Source organism: Psammomys obesus, unplaced genomic scaffold (assembly GCF_907164565.1).
Source record: "Psammomys obesus unplaced genomic scaffold, mPsaObe1.curated_primary_1811, whole genome shotgun sequence".
In the NCBI taxonomy this organism is placed as follows: Eukaryota; Metazoa; Chordata; class Mammalia; order Rodentia; family Muridae; genus Psammomys; species Psammomys obesus.
The window spans coordinates 4,823,358-4,846,577 of NW_026591918.1; the positions used below are offsets into that span (position 1 = coordinate 4,823,358).

Sequence of the window (23,220 nt, forward strand, 5' to 3'; positions counted from 1 at the left end):
TTAACTTTGGATCTTGTTAAAAATCCAAGGTTCTGGAAGTTTCGGATTTTGGAGTATTTTGGAGTGGATTTTTTGATTTAGGTTGTTCAACCTGGGACTGTGGAAGAAAGGAGGATGGGTTTGGGGGGGTATACTGGGTAGGCCTTGGTGTATTCTAATGTGGCCCTCTTGGTGTGTTTATGACTGGAATGCACCAGTTTTGTATGTGTAAACGATGGCGATTTCACTTATTCAATTTATTACCTAAGTTAGTATGTAAAGGAGTGGGTTTCATTATGGCATTTTCTTTTTTTATATTAATTACAGTTTATTCACTTTGTATACATTATGGCATTTTCATACATTTGTATCATTGTACTTTATTCTAAGCCAGTCTCTTGGTCATTTTGTTTTTTAGGAAAGAAAACCTGGGCCTGGCACTCTGAATCTACAGAGAATTTCACAGTAATGAACCAGTGCATTTACAGAGGAATGGAAGAAAACAAGGAAAGGTAACAATTAAGAAAAAGTGTCATGTGACGATTTAATGCAGTGTCCATTCCTTCATGCCTGTATGTGTTGGTAGAAACCCTGAAGAATCTGGAGGTTGCATGGGCTAGGGAAGGAGTTTGGTGGTAGAGTGTTTTCCCAGCGTGCATCAGGCTCCAGGTCGCTCCTCTGCCTCCAAACACACATCTCCTTTCACATCTCCAGTTTGTTCCACTGGAGGAGGGAAAGCATTGTTAAACATGAACGGCTTTTTCTAGGCTCCAGAAGAACTGGGATCAATAGGAACAATGTGGTATCAAATTAAGTGTCTTGGTTCAAAACTGTAGGTGTTTGTCCCCAAACACAGTATTGCCAGCTCAGTGAGTGATGGTCAGCCTCTCAAGAGCAAGCAGGGATGAACCCTGAGCTCTTTCGTGCTATTTCTTCCTCCCTCTTTCATGTTTTCTCTCTCTTTTTTTAAAAGAATAACTTTTTATTTTTAGTAATTAAAAATTTTTTTTATTCTGTCCTGAATCATTCCTGTTCCTCTCTATGATCTGTGCAGTCCATGTTATGCTTTACATAATATGTACCTTTCATTCCAGAAATTTCTATAGCTATATAGGAGGAGGGTCATTCTTTCATTTCTTCTCCTTTGCTGTTGCTGGTTGTGTGTGTGTGTGTGTGTGTGTGTGTGTGTGTGTGTGTGTGTATGTATATGTATGTGTGCCTGCCATGCACATGTGAAGGCCAGAGGCTGCAGTCAGGTGTCTTCTCTGTCTCTCCTGTATCTGTTGGGAGAGCAGGGTCTCCAATTTGAACCCAGAACCTCCAGATTCATCTACCTACTTGCTCCAGGGAATACCTTTCAGCCTTTCAGGTGGGCTGCCATGCCTACTTGACACTTATGTGGGTTCTGGGGATCCAAACTCAGGTCCTCACATTTGGGTAGCAAACTGTTTCACCATGGATCCATCTCCTCAGTCTCCCATTTCTTCTTATTAAGACACATGTTATGCAGGCTGGCCTGCTTCATAATCCTTTAAAACATTTAATGGTGCATCCCATAATGTTTTTTGAGGTGGTTGGTGGCTGCGTGAGCAGCGTCTGTCTCACTGATTGCTGAGCCAGCTCATGGTGGTTTGACTGGTTCTGGCTTTTGCTGTGGTGTGTGCTGTGGTGTGTTCCTTTGGGCACACAGGCTAATGGTTCTCTGTGGCAGTTACCAAGGAGAAGAGTCTCTGGATCATCCTTAAAATGCACTTTAGAGTCTAATAAACATGATCAGATCACTTTCCAAAGAGCACATTTTGGCTTGTCAGCTAGGTACTTAGGTTTTGGATTTGCCCATCTCCTGCAAACCCCAGATCTGTTGTTTAATTTTTGCAGTCGGCTGGGTGAGCAGCATATCTCTATGGGGTTGTAATTTCTTCTCTCCCTTCCTCTGGGGAAGTTCGTCTTCTTGGAACTGTTGCCTGGTTTCATCTCCTGGAGATACTGTAAGCTTCTGTACTCACAGAGGGCAACCTCTCCTGAGACCCAGGCTCCAGCACACCTGGGCAGTCCTGACCCTTCTGGGTACAGCTGCAGCTTTGCTTTTTCTTCTGAAGAGCATCCAGGCTGCTGTCCCAGGCATCCAGTGTGTAGACCAGGCTGGCCTTGAACTCACAGCCTCTCTTTTGACTCTGAAGGATTCTGAAGAGCCTAGGGTTAGATTTCCTGACTTCAGGTGCACTTTCCTCCATCTGCCCAGCTGCACCACTGGCAACAAGAAGGGAGTTTGCTGGGTGTCAGCCGAGCTCCCTCCCATGCACCAACTGACCTACTTCTCTGCTTGAATTCTCACAGGGGCTCTAGAAGGAAAGAGTAGTGCTGTTCTCCCTATTTTGTAGTCAAAGGGGACAGATGAGACTTCATTCAAAGCAGCCCGAGATGTGAAAAGGAGAAGCACAACAATTCGGTCTTGTGAAGACTTGTCTCCTAACCAGTGCTCTTGTTAGATAGTAACTGAGCCACACTGGCACAGTGGTGAGATCTCCTGTGGGACATGCCTTTGGAGTCAGCATGCCCTGTTTGCAGTTGCCTCAGACACTTGCAGCTGTCGCTCTGCGCCTGTGGCTATTCTCTGAGTGAGTAGACGCTAAGAGGAGGGGACCATGTCCCCGTCCAGCATTTGGCACTGGGCTTCTGTGAACCACCAGCACCTCTGCTCCGTGTACTTTTGTGATCAGAGGCTACACTCCAGCTCACCCAGAAACTCCTGTGGAAGGATTTCCCAAGCTGAGCATCGTTGTTGTAGGAAATGAATATTTGTTTTTATTAGGAGAAATGAGTCTACTGGGCTGTAGTGGGGAGGGAGTGTTTTGGTTGTCCTTGGTAAACCTAAGTCATCACTCGGCCCAAAAATGTTTAGTTTTAGAGCTCATTCAAAGATGCCTAGCATGTGTGAAGGCCTAGCTTCCACCCCTGCACCACAGAAACAAACACCTAGGTGAAGATGTAAATAAAATAAGTGCAGGCAGAATGCAGTTTCAAATGCTTTTCTAAGTTCCCCTTCTTGCATATTTCAAAGACATAAACATTTGGGGATGCTGGCTGGGTGGTTACAAACACATGCCATTCTTGCCGAAGACCTGTGTGCAGTTCCTAGCATCCATGTTGGCTCACATCTACCTGTCACTCTAATTCTAGAGGATCTGACACCCTCTCTGTCCTTCCCAGGCATCTGTACTCAGGTGCACTCGCGCGCGCACACACACACACACACACACACACACACACACACACACACACACACCCATGACTTAAGAAATAAATCTTTAAGAAAAATACACAGAGCTGGAAGAGGTCCTAGATTTGCCATATTTCATTTTGTATTACGTTTTAAGCACACAGTCTAAGACTGAGGAAATAACTGTCCGAGTTCAAGCTACAGGAGCATGCGTTGGCCTCGGGCCCCTGGGGTCTGACTGGTTCTCTCCACAGCATCACAGGTCCCTCTTGTGGGATTGTCTGATCCCAGAAGCCTGATCCCTGTTGTTTCACAGCTAGAGCTGTGAAACGTTATCCAGCAGTCCCTTGAGGAGAACTAGCCCATTGGTTGATGAGCTGTTGAGTCATCCGTGGGTGTCTGTTGTATCTTACCAATTGTACTAGAAGCAACAGGTAGGTAAGACAGGCATTCTCAGAGAGCTGAGTGTTGAGTGGGGATGAGAGTTGCATACTTGATGAACATGGTGTCAGCAGAAACCTTAGTTTTTTGTTAGTCAGTGGAGAGCACAATGGTACACATCCCCTGTCTTGGTTAGGGTTGCTGTGCTGTGGCGAAGCATCAGGACCAAAGAGGAAGGAAAGGGTTTATTCAGCTTACACATCCACTGCACTGTTTATCATCAAAGGAAGTCAGGACAGGAAGTATAGCAGAGCAGGAACCTGGAGCCAAGAGTTGATGCAGAGACCATGGAGGGGTACTACTTACTGGCTTGCTCAGATTGCTTTTTTAAAGAACTCAGAGCCAGAGGGAGCCCCACCTATAATGGGCCGGGCCATCCCACATCAATCACTAATTAAGAAAAATGCCTACAGGCTTGTCTGCAGTCCAGTCTTCTGGATGTGTTTTCTCAATTGACTCTCAGATGGCTCTAGCTCAATCGCTTCAAATTGGCATAAACTTAGCCAGCACAATGCAAGACCACAGTTTGGCCTGGAGACAGCCCACTTGCGGAGGACAGGGCCTTACCAGCCGCACAGTCCTCTGCAGAGCACAGCTTTGCTTCTGAGATCTGTGGACATGTTATCTTTTAGCCACATGACTTTATTGGAAGAACACCTATTCCCACAGTATTTATGGCTGGGCTATCATTTCCGGTTACCTCCACTTCTAGGCAGTAACTGATCCCCCGGGGACCCAAGAACAGGAGATTTCTATGTGACAAAACCCCAGGGAGTGAAGTTCCCTGCTGCCCAGTGACCATGGTCAGATAACGTCATTTCACTGTGCTCAGCTTCCTCAGGTGTGTGGCAGAATTCCTGGCGTCCCCTAAGGTACGGAGAGAATTCTGAGGAGAAAAATCCGTGTCCTCCCGATCAACAATTCTTCCTGTGAAACGGGCTTGTGGGAAGACCGAGTTCATTTTTCATTCATTCACTAATTCATTCTTCAGTCCATACTCCATTACCCAGCAGGCCTCAGCACTGAGGGAAAATGCCCAAGAAAGGGCTCTTCTTTTCTTGCCTAGTTTCTACTCAAAGGTAGTGTACATATGTATTTCTTCGAAATAAAAGTATTCTCTGGCTTAACTATTGCGGTGTAGTTGTTGCTGGAGACCATGGGAAATTGGCTCCAGGATCCTTCTGAATATCAAGTATCTTACATTAAGTAGCAAGCTGTCTGCATAGAAAGCAGATAGCCTTCTGCATTTGTTAAGTCATCTCTTGCTTGCCCGGATGAGGTAATGCAACAGAAATATTACATGGTTGCTAGTCTACTGTATTTTAAGGAGTAGTGATAAAAAACAGTGACCAGTTCCGATGGTGCTGACCTAGAATCTCAAGACATAGGAGGCTGAGGCACAGGATTCAAAGTCCAAGGCCTCCCTGGGCTACATTGGGAGTTTAAGGCAAGTCTAGGCAGCTTAGCGAGACCTTGACTTAAAATAAAAAGTAAAAGGAGGGCTGGAGTTACAAATAAAGCTCAGAGACAGAGCACTCATGTAGCATATGTGAGACCCTGGTGCTTCAAAACATAGAGTCCATACATGTTCAATACAAGTGAATTTTACAAAAGTGTTTACTTTATGTCTGTGAATGTTTTGCCTTCATGTGTGTATGGGCATCATGTATTGTGAGCTGCCATGTGGGTGCTAGGGACCAAACCTGGCTCCTCTGCAAGAACAGCAAGTGCTGTTAACTACTGAGCCACCCCTCTGGCCCCTGGATCTTGGGAGCCTGACTGAAGAGGTTTGTGAGTTCTAGGCCAGCCAAGAACTGCATGTGAAGGCCTTGTCTCAAAAACCAAGCACACACACAAACTGTCCTGCACTGTGTTGACCCTGCAGGATGCGCTGTCCTCTGAGCCACTCCTGGGTGCTGGCTCAGTCAGCTGTTCCTCTCCTGGAAGGAAGGGCCTTGTGTGCTGTGGTGAGACCTGAGGTCTAGCCCAGGGCACTCCCCTGTGTCAGCTGCTGGACGGTTTACTCCTGATACTCTGATACGTTGGCTTAGAGACAGCTTTGGTAGGATGAACTGGCTAGGACTCAGCAGTATGCAGGAGGCCCCAGGAAGAGCTTGGTCCCACACTGAGATCTTTTCCAGCTCTGCACCCCAGAGCCCTGGGACTGTTCCTCTTGCTGCTTGTTGTTGGCCACTGTGGCTTCCCTGGGCCACTTACCAGCTTCCATCTCATCATTAGCCCTGAGCTGTTTTATTCGTTGGTTTTTATTAGCTCTTTGTTTACTACCTACAGGACTACGTGAAACCTGTTTCCCTCCCTCCAGCTCCTTAGAGAGTTCAGCTGATGACTTTCCCAAGCTGGAAAGTGACAGGTAACAGTTTGCAACTTCTCCTTTCATGACCTTCCGAGAGCCACCTCACCTCTCCTCTCTCACCTCTCTGTCATTTCCAAGCGGCTCCTTAGAAAATAGTTTCCGACTTACAGTAATAGGAATAACAGGAGGGAAAAAAATGGAATCTTTCACAAAATGTGTTTTGTGACTTCAGTTAAGCAGGTCCTTCATGAGGCTTTGTCAGAGGGTATTAAAAGATCAGGTTGCATGGCAGGGTTTCTAAACAGAGGTCTGTGCTGTGATCCTCTGTCCCCCTGCACCCACCCTGTTCTGTCAGCTGTTCGGCAGATCTGATATGAAGTCCTTCTAATACGTGGCCAGGACACAAGTCCGTTGTGATTACACAGATGAGAAGCCAAGACCTACCAAGGTGAAGGAGAGGCTGGGCTGTGCTTTGAAGACCCAGACCTAGGGTTCTGAACCTCAGGATCAGTTTCCTTGTTTGTTTCACCACAACAAAGTCTATCTATTCTTGTTCTGGCAAAGGGCAGGATTTAGAACGGTGTTTTGGAAGCTGTCCTGTGGAACCTGGTGGCCCAGCGTTTAGGAGGCTCAGGCAGAGAGGTCAGTTGGGCCCATGGAGTTTGAGAATAACCCGGGCAATGTAGGGTCCCATCTTAACAAACAACTGACGATAATAAAAATCATCTCTGCAGCCGTTAAGAAACAAACTCGCACCCTTCCCTTCCCCTGTCTTCCATGTGGCTGATTTCTACATAGGAAATAAATGAACGTTACCTGCTGAAGCGGGAGCCTCTGGAGAGGCTGTGCGTTCTTGTGGGCTCCAAACCTCATGGCAAACCAGGGAAGTGTGGATCAGTCCCCTACCTCCCTTTTACAGGCGAGGGAAACCATTTCTTAAGTACTGCTCCAAGGTCAACGGTACTTCTAGGTCTTAGATTGAAATCAGTGTCTTGAACCCCTCCGAGGCCTGGAAACGCTTCACAGTCATGCCCCTTATCTTCTCTTTTTCCTCCCTCTCGGCACAGGGAGCTCAGAGCCTCTCTGCAGAATGGGCTGCAGCTACTCAGGCTGGCCCAGGGGTGGAGGTCGATGATTTGGAGATGCAGAGGTGTGTGTTTAATGCCATCGGGAGAGCTTGCCGTCACACTCCTAGCTCCAGGTAGTTAGTTCTTCCACCGGGTGCTCCAGTGACAAACGGAATGCCAGGGAGCTATCGGGGGTTGATGATTCTGACCCAGTTTCCCAAGTCTCCATCTGTGCCCTGGTTTGCTCTCTGTTGCTGTGATAAAAACACCACGACCAAAACTGACTTGGGGAGGAAAGGGTTTATTTCAGCCTCTGTTTCAGATCATGGTCCATCCCTGAGGGGAGGCAGGGCAGGGACTCAAGCAGGAACTGGAGCAAAAACTGTGGAGGAAAGTGCTCACTGGCTCGAGCTCAGCTAGCTAGCTTCCTTATCCAGCCCAGACCTCCTTGCTTAGGGGTGGTGCCACCCATAAGGAGCTGGTCCACACTGGCCCGATGCCAGTCTCATGTAGACGACTCCTCAACTGAGGGTCACTCTTCCCAGGTGTCTCTGGGTTGTGACAACAAAAAAATTAATCTGTACACTCTGCCTGTCCATGAAAGGAGATAGTGGTGAGACACCGTTCCTCAAGTTGGCGTGTGGGTTCAGTGTGGTAAGAATTGCTTATCTTGTCTCTTGCACACTTGACTGACATAGAGAATGATATAGCACATGGCCTGGGTCTGTTATCTGTCCATAAACCATTCTTCTGCCAACCCCAGAGACAGGAAGGAACTGTCTGGAGTGCCTAGCCTGTGCTTCATCTTCAGGGATTCCACTGAGTAGTAATTCAGGTTCCTGCCATGCATTAAGCACTCTATCTGGTTCTCTGGGGGCCACAAGGGCATTGGACTTTGCCTTCATGGTTCTTGCAGTCTAAAAGAGGAGATGGGTAAGAGACAGGGAGACACAGCTTAGGAGAGGACCCCTCTCCAATGTCACTCATGTTTCCGTTACTCTGTCATTGTATGCATTCTTTTTTTTTTTTTTTTTTGTAAAGGGCAGTGTTAAGTGCTGAGTGCCTGCTGTATACTCATGCACACCAGGGAAACAGCTAAATACAGAAACTGGAGAGTGCTTCAATGGTGTGTCCTTTCTCACACTGAGAATACATCTCGCGTAGGGCAGAGGTAGAAGAGTATCTTTGAGGGACTTGAGCCCGGCAAGGGTGATACTTAGTCACCGCTGCCCTAAGGCTGGGGCACTTGTCACATACCTGCCTGCTCTGGGTGGGGCAATGTGCGTCATGTAAATCTTCCTCCCAGGGAATCTGATAGAAAATTCCTGCCAGACAGGAGTGGAACAGCTGCTCTGGAGGTAAATTGGCTTTTCCAACCGTTTGATCCAAGCACGGGGTTCACTGAGCTGCGGCAGGGTAGCATGCAGGCAGCTGAACCCTGCCTTGTTGAGGTGCCTGGGCCTGCTGAGGGTAAGGCTTGCCTGTGCTTTGCCAAACGCTGGTGTCATCTAGGGTGTTCTGACTGTGTGGATGGTGGGTGCCCTGCATGGAACCGCAGCCTTTTCTCTTTTTCACGTGGGGAACAGTTTTGTTTTTAATATTCAAAACGTGTTTATGGGGCTGGTTCCCACTCATCTGGAGGCAGGTGCTTTCAGAGCCACTTCCTCCTGCAGGAGCATCCTTCTGTCAGCCTTGCTTCTCCACCTGACAGAAAACAGTGGAGCCGCCAACACACAAGACTACCATTTGTGCATGGCTAAAGACCGTGGGGGATTTTACAGCATCCTTCGAGTTTCACAGCCATAGAGTAGGAACAGGGGCTCTGTACCAGCCGCTTCTTCATGTGTTTCCTTGTCTCCTCCTCTGGAGATGGATGAAGAAGATTCTTTGTGAGGGGTGTGTTCTAGTAGGGAGGCAGTTTTTGTTTTCAGTGTGACAGTCGTAGTTTTCTCCTGTTTTCACTGTCCCTCGTGTTTTTGTTCTATGACTGTTAGATTGATTTAAAAGGCAGGGAGGCGCTGCTCTGCTGGGGCCTGTAATCTCATGGGCCAGAATGTCCTGTTGTGTTATGGCAGTGGATTAGGGGTGAGTTTGAGAAATGATTTTGGTGGTAAAGATGAAACCAAAGGTCTTTCCCTCTTCCCCTCTAGGGGGCCTGGCTATGGAACTCAGAGATGGTCAGGTTTGGTGGGAAGTGCCTTTACAGCCGAGCCACCTGTGGGCTCCTCAGGCTAAGTTTTAATCATCTACTCTCCTCTTTCCCACAAGTGAAGGGCTGCCTCACCTCTTCAGGGCATCCGGGAAGGCTCGAGCATTCTAGACAGAGGACAGGCTTCCAGGGATGTTGCAGAAAGTAGAAAAAGCACCAGAAAACTACTGCTGTAACAAGCACATTAATTTCCAGTAAAAAAATGTGATAATTTTCTGGAGACCTAGCAGCCCCTTGCCCTGTATGTGCTATGACACCATGCCTGGCGTCTGCCCTGCAGCTCTTCCTACCCAGCTACATTTGGAAGAATAGTACAAGGGGCCCCTTTACCTTTTATTTGCGTGGGTATGCGTGTGTGTGTGTGTGTGACTGTGTCTGGGTTAGGGAAAGAGCAGTCAGTGAATGAAGCCACAGTGATGGCTGCATTGATGGTGATGTGGAAAGACAGAGAACAGAGGTAGAGGGTGATATTAGCTGGTGACATGCGCTCTAGGGAAAAATAAAGTTGTACGGAGAGTTGGTCTAGATAGTGTCATAAGGAGAGCTTTTTTTTTTTTTTACATTTTTAAAATTTTATTTTATTTTTATTAGTTACAGTCTATTCGCTTTGTATTCCAGCTGTAGCCCCTCTCCCATCCCCTCCTAATCCCACCCTCTCTCTCTTCTTCTCCTGTGCTCCTCCATTAGTCCAATGATAGGGGAGGACCTCCTCCCCTTCCATCTGATCCTAGTCTATCAGGCCTCATCAGGAGAGCTTTTCTTTTAAAGGGGACATCATCTGAATACAAACTGAGTGTTGAGAGAATAGTCCTTGTGTGGCCTTCTTGAGAAGAATCATGGCCGCTGCAAGGACAGCATGGGCAGAAGAGCAGGAGTTGAAAGTGTTGAACTTCTGTGCTGGACAACAGACAGGCCAGTGCTGATATGTGATGATGGCACTGTGCTGTGTATTGGTTGGTTGGTCAGCTCTATTATTGACAGTCATTATTGAAAAAACAAAAACAAAAACAAAAACAAAAAACCCTCGTCTTTTTCTGTGCGGGAAAGAAAGGACCTGCTGGCTTCCCCATGTGACTGTGGGGCAGGCAGCCTGAGATGAAGGATTCATTGTGCCGAGACACACACCAAGTGCATGGCACCTGCAATGGTCACAGTGTTCACTTCCAGAATCCCACCAGAAGAAATGGAATGTGGTAGAGCACAGAAAGGACATACTTCATAACGTTTGTTTGACTTTGAGATGGGGCTTTCCTATGTACCCAGACTGATTCTGAGCTGCTTTGCTCAAGCAACCTCCTGTCTTGGCCTTCCAGATAGATAGCTGTCTGTCTGTCTGTCTATATTTATTTTCTTGATAAAGGGTCTTATTCTGTAGCCTAAACTACTGTAGCCTGGAACTCATTGTATAGCTAGCCTCAAACTCACAGTGATCTTCTTGCCTCAGCCTTTCAAGTGGGGTTATAGGTGTGACCTCCATACCTAGTTAGGAAGATAGATAAATAGATAGATAGATAGATAGATAGATAGATAGATAGATAGATAGATAGATAGATAGATAGATAGATAGATAAATTGCTTGTTTGTATTTTTGAGACAGGGCCTCACTATGTAACTCTGGCTGTCCTGGAACTCCCTATGTAGGCCAGACTGGCTCAGACTCACAGAGATCAACCTGCCTCTGTCTCTTGAGTGCTGGGATAAAAGGCGTGCACACTATGTCCAGCCAGGAATATGTTTTTTAATGACCATTTTACTAGCTGACTGTTAGCTCATGTTCAGGTTGGTTTGCGTGCCTGCTCTCCTGTAAGAAAGCTATTAATAACTTATTTTCTTAATATTGACTAACATCAAATTATCTTATTTGTTCTAATGGTTTTTCAGATCTGTTTTTAATATTATTTTTGTGGGAAAGGATTTTTCAGACATGTAATTACATAATTTTTAAAATTAATGAAATGTTGCTTTCTCTTCATTTCCAGTTGGTGAGACTTGTTTTCTTCCGTGTAGCTGGGCTGGCAGCTCCTCTGTGGGTAATGTTGTTAGCTGCCTTGGCCTGGACCCCTCTTTTCTTGCAATTCTGATGCGTTTTCCAGCTGATCTAAGGAAGCTTCCCTCTGTTCCTAGCTAGTTAGGAGTCAGCACTAAGTGCTGGATTTAACATGACCAGCATCAGAAGAGACATCTAGTTTTCGTTACTGGTGTTTCCTTTGGATTCAGTTAATGAGATGAATTATATTAATGGATTTCCTAATAACGCATCCTTCCGTTCCTGAAGAGAATAGAATGTAGTTGTGACCTGTAATTTGTGTGTATATGTCCGTGTCCGTGTGTGTGTGTGTGTGTGTGTGTGTGTGTGTGTGTGTGTGTGTGTTTTTCTCGGAGAGCCGAGGGCCCAGCAGTTCGGAGACTGCTTCAGGGTGGAAAGTTCCTGCCTGAAGGTGTAGATTTTTCTTGTTTCCCTGAGTTGTGTGTGGAAGAAGGAGTCAGGAGTGAAGGGTGAGTGAGGCAGCTGCAGGCTTGATTAAATGGAAGATTTACCCAGCCTCACCCTCACGCCTAACCTACGCAAACCCAAGCTTAATTTATCTTGATGATTCTAAGTTGTTCCCTTTTCAAAATGAACTGAAAAGGCATGTGCTTTAAGGGATTAAAAACAACAACAGTGAAACTTGAATTTTAAAGATTTATGCACTGTGTGAGTTCCTGGGAGTTACAGATAGTTCTGAGTCACCATGTGGGGCCTGGGAATCTAACTCGTTCTCTCTCTGTAAGAGCGCTGAGTACTTTTAGCTCCTGAACCATCTCTCTAGCTCCAAGGGTTGTATGTATGTATGTATGTATGTATGTATGTATGTATGTATGTATGTATCTGTGTATGTATGTATGTATATATGTATGTATGTATGTATGTATGTATGTATGTATGTATGTATGTATGTAGTTATAAATAAATCAAATGCTTTATGTAGCCCAGGCTGTCCTGGAACTCACAGTTCTCCTGCTCAGCCTGTCACATGCTGGGATTACAGGTTCTACCACGCCTATCTCAAAGGGTGTCTTTGATGAGATGTTGAATATATTGGGACAGGTTTCTCTGTGTAGCCTTGGCTGTCCTGGACTTGCTTTGTAGACCAGGCTGGCCCCATCCTCAAAGAGATCCGTCTGCCTCTGTCTCCCCGAATGCTGGGATCACAGGCATGCGCCACCATGCCCAGCACGAGATGTTAAATATCTTATGGGTGGAATTTATAATAGCAAAGCTGAGCAGACATATGACTTCTTGTCACCTAGACTCAGATGGTAACTAAGCATGCCTCACCCCATGTAAAGACCTGGATCCAGAGGCAGCTAGAAACTTGCTCCTGAGCTTTGTCCTGGGAAGGAAGAGGGAAGCTTCTGTCAGTGGCAGAGACACAGCTCCCTAGGGGCATCTTTGCCTCAGATGCCGAGCACAGTTGAGGTCTCCTGAGGCGTAGGGTCCTCCCCCTTCATCCTTCTTTATAAGTGAGGTGATAGAGTCAGAAAAGGGATTTGCCAGAGGCCATCAGTAGGCATGGACTTGGAGCAGGTAGATGGCCTCCGGCTGTGGGTCACGCACTGGTCACTGACACTTTATGGCACCTGGTGGTTTAATCAGTAGACTTGGTTGTTCTCAACCTGCATTTCATGCTGCTTTATTTATTTATTTAGAAAATCTTGAAATTCTCTTAAGAGATGGCATATGTGATAGAAAAACAAACACACTTGAATCTGGCAGTCTTGTGATCTTCCCCGTGCCTTTTATGATCTTGCACAGGGACTACCTTTTTGAACCTTGTCTTCATCTGTCAATGGGCTACTATTGGTGATGACGCCATGGGGTAGGTGTAAGGCTTAAAGGAGATGGTATGATTCACAGCCGTGCGTTTCTAGAAGTGCCATATTTGTGCCTGTGTATTTATACAGACTAAAACAGAGCTCCTGTCATTGGCCAGTGTAACCCATGGAACCTCGAGTTCCATTCTAACATGGTGCAGGGTTGCATTTGCAGAGCGATGAAAAACTGTGATGGCTAACCTTGGTTGTCACCTTGACACACTGGGGAGGGGTGACTGAGGAATTGCCTTCATCAGATTGACCTGTAGGTATGTCTGATGGGCAATTTTCTTGATCCCTAATAGAAGTAGGAAGACCCAGCCCAATGTGCGTGTTCCATTCCTGAATAGGATGGGCGTAGGCTGTATAAGAAATGTAGTTGAACATGAGCTGGGAAGCAAGCCAGGAAGCAGTATTTCTTCATGGTTCTAGCCTTGAACTCTTGCCTTGAGCTCCCTCAAGAATGGACTGCAACTATAAAACAAATATACCCTTTCCTCCCAAAGTTGGGTTGTGATAGTGTCTTCTCACAGCAACAGAAAAGCAAACTATGACACCAGCTTACAGGATTTTCAGCTCAGGGAGCTGAGACATGATATTAAAGTAAGCTGATAACATCACAGACTCCCTCAAACATGAGCATTTTAGCATAACTTTAATTTTATAATTCTAAGTTAAAGTTCTTCATAAGCCTATATTAGTTGCACAAAATAATGGGTTTCACCGTGACACTAAATTTGTTTTAAGGGTAATGACAGTGTAGCATTTAAGAACACAGGCTCTGGAGCCACACTGCTTTGATTCAGATCTTGGTTGTGTTACCTCGGCTGTGTCGCTTGACCTGTCTGTACTATACTTTTCTTGAGTGTAAAATGAGGCTAGTAACAGCACCTGCCTTGTGCGGTTCTCTGGGGACAGTGGGAGCGAACGCCTCTGCAGCCTCTGCCTTAGCTGGTGTGCAGTTCGTCAGACATTAGCACCAGAAGCACGCCTACCTCTGCTTTTCTTTGGCATATCAGATGAAGATCTGCCTTGACATTCATAGCTGTTACTGCTATGCGTGCTTAAATAGCTGAGGCTTTTCCCAAACCTGTTTCTATCTCATCCGTTATAAAAAGGGAAGAGTCAGGCAGGTGAGGTGGCTCAACAGGTAAAGGTAATTGCCAGGTAAGCCTGGAGACTGGAGCTACACACACACACACACACACACACACACACACACACACACACACACACGATAATATTATATAATCATAATATATGATTATAAATTATATAATCATATGTTATGTAACAATAAATAAATAAATAAATGAATGAATGAATAAAATTTAAAACTTAAAGAGAAGAAGCTAACTTGATTGTTCCTCTACCAGTGGGCCATGTCCTGTGGCAGTGGCAAGAGAGGTGGGCCAATTCTTGGGGAAATGTGAACAAGCCATAATCCAAGGCCCCACCTTTTGTTCAGTGTGGACAATGTTTGGCTTTCACCGGTGATTCATTCCTGGGCATTGACGACCACAGTGTGAGGAAGGAGGAATGGTCAGGTCAGGGTATACCAGGAGGGTGATGGCCGATGAGGGCAGAGAAGGGCTGTTTCCCTGGGGTCCAAGACAGGTCAGCCAGCTGAGCAACTGAAAGGATGTGAGAAAATAAAAGGCGCTGGCTCGGCGGGCTTGGGTTTTCTATTCTGAAAAGTGCTCCATTCAGCTCTCACTTGGCCCCTTGAGCTGCAGGAATAGAGCCAGTTAACCCACATTTAATGAGATCTGGGTTAGTGGACTCCCTTTCTTCCCACAGCATGTCCTGGCTGCTGGACCTCTTCCAGGGCGGGCACAGTGAGGGCCATTTACACAGCTCTGGCTGGCTGGGCTTAATGAAGTTCACCAGCTCCCACATAGAATGTGGACGCTCCTTCTTGTTTTTCCAAGGATCATCACTGTTGATCTTTGTGCAGCTCTGTGCTATGGAAATGCCTCAGCCCATCCTTTCCTTTGGTGCTGTTGGATCTTTTATTTGGTCTTTGGTGATGGTTTTACTTTCTTGGGTGACATGATGCGGGTTTCCTTTAGTCGGTGACTTCCACTGTGTGTGCGTTGTGACGTGTGTGCTCGTGCTCTTCCCACATCCCTCCCCCAAAGGCTTCACTGTGCCTTCTTTCTGGGGCTGGGACGATGTGCGCACAGTGATACAGTGACTTCCTTGTCTCCTCGGTTTCCATGAGCTGATGGGCAAGGTCATTTTCAGACTCCACACCTGCTTATCCGAGCTGCCAGCTGCACTCCACAAAGACAGCCCACTCTCCCAGGCCAGGGGAAGGGGAGATAAGAATAGACTCGGGAGGGACAGCAGGAGTGAAGGACACTGCCCCCCAACTTTCAGGCGTGGGTGGGTCTTTGATTTGGCAAATGGGCTCAACACATGTCACGATAGTGCTGAGAGCCTGAGAGGACTTACATTTATGATTTTTACCTTCTTTTTCTTGTGCTTGTAAGTACCGTTACCACCTAGATGGCAGTTTTTGGCCATCCATCTGGCATTGTTGTTTAGGTAGGATGCCTCAGGTGCTGCCTAGTGAAGCACACAAAACAGAGTGGACAGTGTCCGTGAAAGTGGCCATTGGCAGAAGGACAGTATGTGAGGGTATGTGTCACGGTTTTCCTTGTGTGGGTATGAATGCTGACAGGATTCTTGCTGCGGCATGTCTGCGAGCTTCATGGTGGAACATGAAGCCTTTTTGTTTTAAAGATTTATTCATTTTTTTTTATGTGCATGGGTGTTTCACCTTGTGTGTTTGTCTGGTGCAACTTATGTGCCTGGTGCTCACAGAGGTTAAAAGGGGGCTTTGGATCTCCTGGAACTGGGGTTAAAGCTGCTTGTGAGCTGCCACGTGTGTGCCAGCAACCGAACCCAGACACTCTGAAAGAGCAACCATGCTCTTAAATGCCGAGCCATCTCTCCAGCCCGGAACCGGCAGACTTGCTCAGAGGTCTCCTCCCTCATCTCAGAAGGCCTCGGACAAGTCACTCTAGTTCCACTGCAAACTGGAAATGCGAGTACCATATATGGTGGTTAAGAGGGTTCAATGAGATAAGCTTCAAGGAGGGTGGAGTCCGGGACCGGGTGTAGATTTGAGTGGTCAGCGGGGATCCTCATTACTATTGTTGCCACTGTAGCTGAGCTGTCACTCTCAAGGTGGCCTTAGGTCTTGGGGCAGGATATGGATCAGATGTCCTGCCGGAGACAGGCCCTTTATTTATACTTGAACAGACCAGGCCTTGATGGGGAATAGTGATGTCACAGGCCCACCCAGTTCCCTCAGAATTTGTATTTGCCTCCTGTAAGTCTCTGAGGAAGCCTGCATCCTCAGTGGATAGAGGCTTGTCTATGAAGACTGCTCCAGAGCACAAACTCTTCCTAGGCAGGGTGGCTGCTTCTGTCTACTTCCTCCTCTGTGTACTTTCAGCACAGGCCAGGGAGAGTGATGGCGGTGGGGTTGCACGAGAAAGCACTTTACAAACCCAGCTCTCATGAACCTTCAAAGGCACAGAGGCTAATTCAGACACACAGGCCATGTGTTGAGAGGGGTTTGGATTATCCCTTCGTGAAGCGAGGAGACAGTGTCAATGTTAGGACACTTTCTGATGCCAGATCCGTATTCAACATCCAGCGGGTTGGATCAGGATTTCCCAGCCTGAAGACCATGTATACTTTGGGTGGAAGAATCTTCACTGTGGGCCTGCTCTGTGCTTTGCTTATCAGCATTCCTGACGTCTACCCACAGTGTTCCATGAGCATCTTCCTGAAGCTTGTGACCAACAGAAGTATCTCTAAGCATGGCCTCATGTACCCTAGGTGGGGTAGGAAAAAGAGGAGGCTTATCCAGTCACGGAACACTTAATGGTATTTCAGTCAACGATAGACCATGCCTATGATGGTAGTCCCAAAAGATTATATGGCCAGGTGTTTGACTGCCCATCTGAGTTTGCATAAGTAATGTGGTTACTTGGATTAGAAGGGCCCCCATAGGCTCATATATTTGAATGCTTGCCCCCCACCCCCATTGGTGGAACTATTTGGGAAGGATTAGGGGGTGTGGTCTTGTTGGAGAAGGTGTGTCTCTGTGGGGTGGGCTTTGCTTTGAGGTTTTAAAAAACCCATGCCCTTTCCAGTTAGCTCCCTCTCTGTCACATGCTTATGGCTCAAAATATAAGCTCTCAGCTACTGCTCCAGCTCCTGGCCAGCCTATGGTGCTATGCTCCTTGTCATGATGGTCATGAACTCTAACCCTCTGCAATCTTGAGCCCCAAAAGGGATGCTTTCTTTTACAGGTTGCCTTGGTCGTGTCACGCAATAGAAAAGTAACTGAGAAAGTGTATTTCTCATGGTCAAGGAATCACCTCATGATACATTTCTCAAAATGTGTCCCCATCACTGAGCAGGGCATAGCTCTATCTGTTACAAGGAGGTGACTCAAGATCATGCATGAAACTTGGATGCTTGGTACCAATGTATTCAACATGGGAAATCATTAGGGGATTCATCCCTAGGGCAGACAACAGTAAGACATATGTTCTAGAATGTGCCCCAATAACTATTTTGTTCATGGGGCATGACTTAGTCTCAATGTCTGAAAAATATATTGTTCTCAACAGCTATGCTTGTATTTATTCCCTGGCCCACAACTCTTGCTCCCCATCATAGTGGAGTCAGACTGACCCATCCACCTCCTCTGAGTTTTCTCTGTGTTTTCACACATTTCTCAATGCACCTGTACATTCACCCACTCCCAAATCTTGCTTTGTGATTTCTTTTGGCTTTCTTCGTGGGCTACTCTGTGTACCCTGTTAACACTCTTTTGTCTTTATTTCAGTAGTGAGCAGACAAGCCTGGCATAGTAGTCATGTGTGGGGAGCTGAGATAGGACCTCAAAGTGTGAGTCTGAGTTCAGCCTGAGCTAGGGAGTAAGTTTTAGGCTAACCAGAGATAGAGTGAAATCTTGTCTCAAAATACCAAGCAAGTAAGGAAGCAAATGAAAGAGCAATCAAACTCCAGGCAGTGGTGGTGCACGCCTTTAATCCCAGCACTCAGAAGGTAGAGGCCAGTGAATCTCTTTGAGTTTGAGGCCAGCCTAGTCTACAGAGCGAGTTCCAGAATGTTGAGGGCTAACAGGGAAACCTCGTTTCGGTAAAAACAAAACAAGACAAAACAAAAGAGCAATCAAAGTAATGAGTAAGGACCCAAATGTCTCCTTTGGAGTAGAGCATGTGGATATAAAACAGTTTCTGTCTGTTGTTCAAGTGGACTCTTGCTGCTATGGAGGCCTTTGCACACAAGCTGGAGACCTTTGCTCTTGATGGTTGTGGTTCTTAGGAGTCAGAGCTCTTGGGATGCAGACACTTGACCATGAAAAGCTAAAGACAAGGAACATTTTCTACCACTTTAATGGACAGATGAGGTGTGTGATGTAAGTGTTCAGAATTAATCTTTAAGAGCCTTCAGACCATGCACGTAGAGTAGCACGTGTGGGTTTGGGCACAGCCACCTGTGCATGTAGATGCCAGTGTGTGAGGATCACCTGTCAGGGACGCATGTAGATAAATCCCACCGTGGTTGGTAGCATATCCCAACCAGCACAGGCACCACACAGTGAAGTGACGTGTGTGAAATGAGCGTGTGAGGCTAGAAGCCTTGGCACAGATAGCATCTGCATGGGCTCAGCCACTTGCTGCTGTGTGGCCTTGCTCAAGTTCACAGCCATGCTGTGCCTCAGTTTCATCATCTTCAAAATAAGATGCTAAGAATAGCAGTGCTTAGAGCAGAGGGAGACTCAGTGTTGTTATCGTCGGTAAGGTCAGCTGGTTTCAGAAGGAAGATTCCTCCTTATCTCTTGGCTCATATGATTCTTTTAAGAGATCTGGACCAGGGTCCCCTCCTCCTGCCCCAGGTTCCGTCATGTTTGTGACTTTCTTGTTCTGTCATTTGATTTTCATTTTTTTCTACTCCAGCAACTTGATTACTCAGCGGTCTCTGCATGCAGCCTGTCCAGCAGGCTGACAAAACACAGATGCTTGGTTTTGGGATCCTGGCCTAGTGCTGCACTGTGCCTCTTCCTAACCATATGTTCTTGGTGGAAGGGCTGAGGGGCTGGGATGAAGGATAGGGATCGATTAGTCAGCCCACAGAGGCCAAAGGTCCAGTAGATCTCCACTTTATGGAATTTTTTTTAATACTGTTCTTATGAAATCCTTTGACTTTATAGTTTGTTCATGAATGTTCTGTCTCAAGTGAAAACTGAAAAAAACGTAAGCTATCTTTAAGGGAAACAAATACAGACTTAGGGGCAGAAATCTCCATCTGAAATGCTTCTGGACAACTGAGTGAGAGCAAGTTGAGCAGCAGCGTGGGCAGCCATTTCCATTCCTAGGAACTCATTTCCCATCCTGTTCCTGCCTCCTGCTGGGAATGCCAGGCACTGTAACCAAAGCTGCCAGTTCCCAAGAGAATCCAGAAACTTTTGCCAGACTCCCAGGTAAGTCTCCCAGGCTTTGAACGTTGGTAGCTCACTGAAAAGTTTCTTTTAAACATACCTTTGAGCTAGGATTGAAAAACTGCCAGCTTGCAAAGGACAGGGGAGAAGCTGTGCCTACGCCCTTGAGTTTTGCAGGGACCCAGAGCTGTGTTTCACTGCAGATGACTGTGTCTTCAGGAAAGATCTTTCTCTTCTGTTCTACCTAGGGTGCTTCTGTTGGGCTTTAGCTAGAGCTCTGAGTGGCATTTCAGCACAGATGTTAAGGTCATCCACCCCCCTCTGTTGAATCTACAGCATCTGCAGATGGAAGGAGCCCCAGAGACTGTAAACATGGCCCCATCCTTGCCTGACTCATAGAGGACAGTATTGGGCACCTGTCTTAGCTTCTGTGGCTGTGATGAAACACCATGACCAAAAAGCAAGATGGGAAGAAAAGGATTTATTCTTCTTACACTTATACATTGCTGTTCATCACCAAAGGAAGTCAGGACAGGAACTCAAGCAGGGCAGGAACCTGGAGGAAGGAGCTGTTGGAGGGCCCATGGAGGAGTGCTGCTTCCTGGATTGCTTCCCACAGTTTGCTCAGCCTGCTTTCTTAGAGAACCCGGGACCACCAGCCCAGTGGTAGCAGCACCCACAATGGACTGGGCCCTCCCCCATTGATCACTAACCGAGAACATGCCTTACAACTGAATCTTATGGAGGCATTTCCTCAACTGAGGCTCCTTTCTCTCTGATGACCCTAGCTGGTGTCAAGTTGACACACAAAACCAGCCAGTTCCACATCCATCACACTGAGAAACACTGGGATGCAGTTTTGCTCATCTGTGTCAGCAAAGTACAGTCAGTATGGCTCAACATATGTTTTCCACATAGCAAACCTGATGACTTCAAATACTCCGAAGCTCTTCATAGAGCTAGAAAAAGACCTTTGAGGCCAAGACAGCTCAGCTTTGTTCTTGGCCCAGGAAAGGCCAATCTGCCAGGACTATGTTGTTTTGATACACTACATTTGCTAGGGTAAGATGATTTCCCTGTTGCTAAATGATTGGCCCCGCCCAGTGGCTACATGACCAAAAGGCACAGAAATGTGTGCTTCTTGTTGGCAAGGTGGAAGAGATGGGGTTTCATCCTCCTGTTCTCCCGTCTTTGCCCCGTCTGCTTGTGAAAACGAGAGTTTGATTTTTCCAAGTCCTATCGTGGACCCTGGATACCAGTGCCAATCTTCTGAAGGAAATCTACTGCCATCCGTGAGCAGCTAATTGTCAGGGCCCACAAGGGTGACTCACAAGCACTGAAGTTTCCAGAACTCACTCATCCCTGGCCAGCTAGGAAGAAGCTAAGCCAGGAGGGGTGTGGCAGGGTTGCTGCATTGAAAATAACATGTGTTATAGTTCAAGTGTTCTCTGTGGGCAGCCAGGCACTTTTAAACACAGGAGGCTCTGCCGACTGCCATACTGGCTACCTGCGTCTATCTGGCTCATGGAGGAGTCTTCACTCTCCAAGATTTAGCAAGAGACAGGTGCAGTGGTGGCTTTCTTTCCTCCAGGCTGTTGGAAATGTTTCTGAAAGCGGTGTGGGTGACGGCAGAAGCAACTGGTTTTGCAGGCGACGAAGAGAGCGTGATTTATGTGGTTGAAGTAGGTCACTGACCACCCATCTCCAGCCCCTAAAGTTCTGAAACAATCTAGAAGGGCATATAAATCAGCATGCTATTTATATTGACTTGGTGTGGTGTGGTGTGGTGTGGTGTGTGTGTGTGTGTGTGTGTGTGTGTGCAATTTTTTGAGATTCCCTATGTAGTCCTTACAGGTCTCAAACTCATGGTGATTCTACTTTTGCCTCTCAAGTGCTAACAGGTGTCGGCCAGCACACATTTTAATAGATGATAAGCATCCGTGCGGAAAACTGTGCCAGTCATTACAGCTGATTGGATTTCATTCCTCTTAAAAAAGAGAATTTTCAGCTGGGTGTAGTGGCCCATGCCTTTAATCCCAGCACTCAGGAGGCAGAGGCAGGTGGATCTCTGTGAGTTTGAGGCCAGTTTGGACTGCAAAGTGACTATAAAGGCTACACAGAGAAACAAAAAAAAAAAATTAATTGTGTGTGTGTGTGTGTGTGTGTGTGTGCTTGTTTATATGAGCACCACATACATGCAGGTGCCTGTGGAAGCCAGAAAGGGATGTCGGATCCCCTGAAGATGGAGTTCCGGGTGGTTTTGAATCACCAATGTGGGTGCTGGAAATCAAGTGCTTTTGTCTTAGTTGGGGTTTCTGTTGCTGTGGTAAAACCATATGACCAAAAGCAACTTGGGAACAAGCGGGCTTGTGTCCCCCTCCAGCTCATAGTCCGTCACTCAGGGATGTTGGGGAGGAACTGAAGCAGAGCACTGGAGGTTCTTCGTAGCTTGCTCAGCCTGAGTTCTCATACACTGCATGACTACTCACTCAGGGTGCCACCACCACAATGGGCTAGGCCCTCCCACATCAATCGCTAATTAAGGAAATACTCCGAAGACTTGCCTATGGGCAGCCCTAAAAGGCATTTTTTAAATTATCTTCCCAGATTGTCTAGGTTTATGTCAAGTTGACAACAGCTGACTAACACAGCTCTTGACTGCTGGATCATCTCTCCAGCTCTGGATTTCACATTCTTAACACACCTCTGCAGTCAGTAACACGCTGAGAAAGTGTGTGATCAGTTTTCCAGGGACTTTCCCAAAGTCCCCTCCATGCTTGGTGCTATCTTGACACTTAATTTTGTACAAATAAAATCACTGGGATGTAGAGTCCTGGGTTTGAGGCTAAAGGGTTGTAAATGGAGGCATGGCAGGCAGCCAGAGAGGTGACTCTCTGAGTGTCAGTGAGGCAATTCCTGTGGTGTTCAGCGCTCTTTGAGATGTCATCTCATTGGCTTAGCTTGAGATGGCCCAGGAGGCTCCTCCCTGAGCAGCGCAGAGGTGCTGGGGTTTGGAGAGCTCTCAAGGGCAGACAGGGCACTGAGCTAATGATTGTCCTGGCACAGCCTCATCACTGATATGTGATGTTTCTTAAAGACCCCGTTGTCCAGGAAGTATTGAAAGCTGAGAGCTGCCTGTTAAGGGTGGAGTTTTGAGGTGGAGCCAACAAGAAATGCCATGTGTTGTTACTGATAGAGATCTGACCATCCCCGGACGCCGCCTGTCAGAGCACGGGCTCCTGGGAGTTGGTTTTCTGATGGCTCCGAAGATGCCATTGACAAAAGGAGACCAGACGATATAGGCTATAGGTAATGAGTTCCCAGTCTAGTGGCTGGAGGTGTGGGGTTCTTTCAGGAAGGCCATTAGGCACTTAGGGTGGGCCGTCTTAGAGCAAGTGAGCTCTGCCTTGAGGCAGAGCTTCTGTGGACAACCTCTTTTGGTTCTGGAAACAAACAGCTGGGAACTCCCTGGCCCCTTGCTCCCCCCAGCAGGTGCGGCTTAACTTGGCTCCTCAGTGGTCGCCTCTCACATTACTCTAACTGTTAGAGTTACTCTAACACATTAGAGTTTAATGTGTGGGCTGGGCTGGCTGCAACGTGTGTGTGTGTGTGTGTGTGTGTGTGTGTGTGTGTGTGTGTGTGTGT

General features: G+C 46.9%; 1 protein-coding gene across 1 annotated transcript in view; it reads left to right on the forward strand.

Annotated features, from left to right (window-relative positions):
* Positions 1-433: 433 nt before the first annotated feature.
* Arhgef3 (Rho guanine nucleotide exchange factor 3) overlaps positions 434-23,220 on the forward strand; it is a 227,377-nt gene continuing 204,590 nt past the window's right edge. The window contains exon 1 of the mRNA XM_055612423.1: positions 434-491. Within this exon, the coding sequence (XP_055468398.1) occupies positions 448-491 (44 nt within the window). The 5' untranslated portion in view covers positions 434-447. The remainder of the gene's footprint in view (positions 492-23,220) is intronic.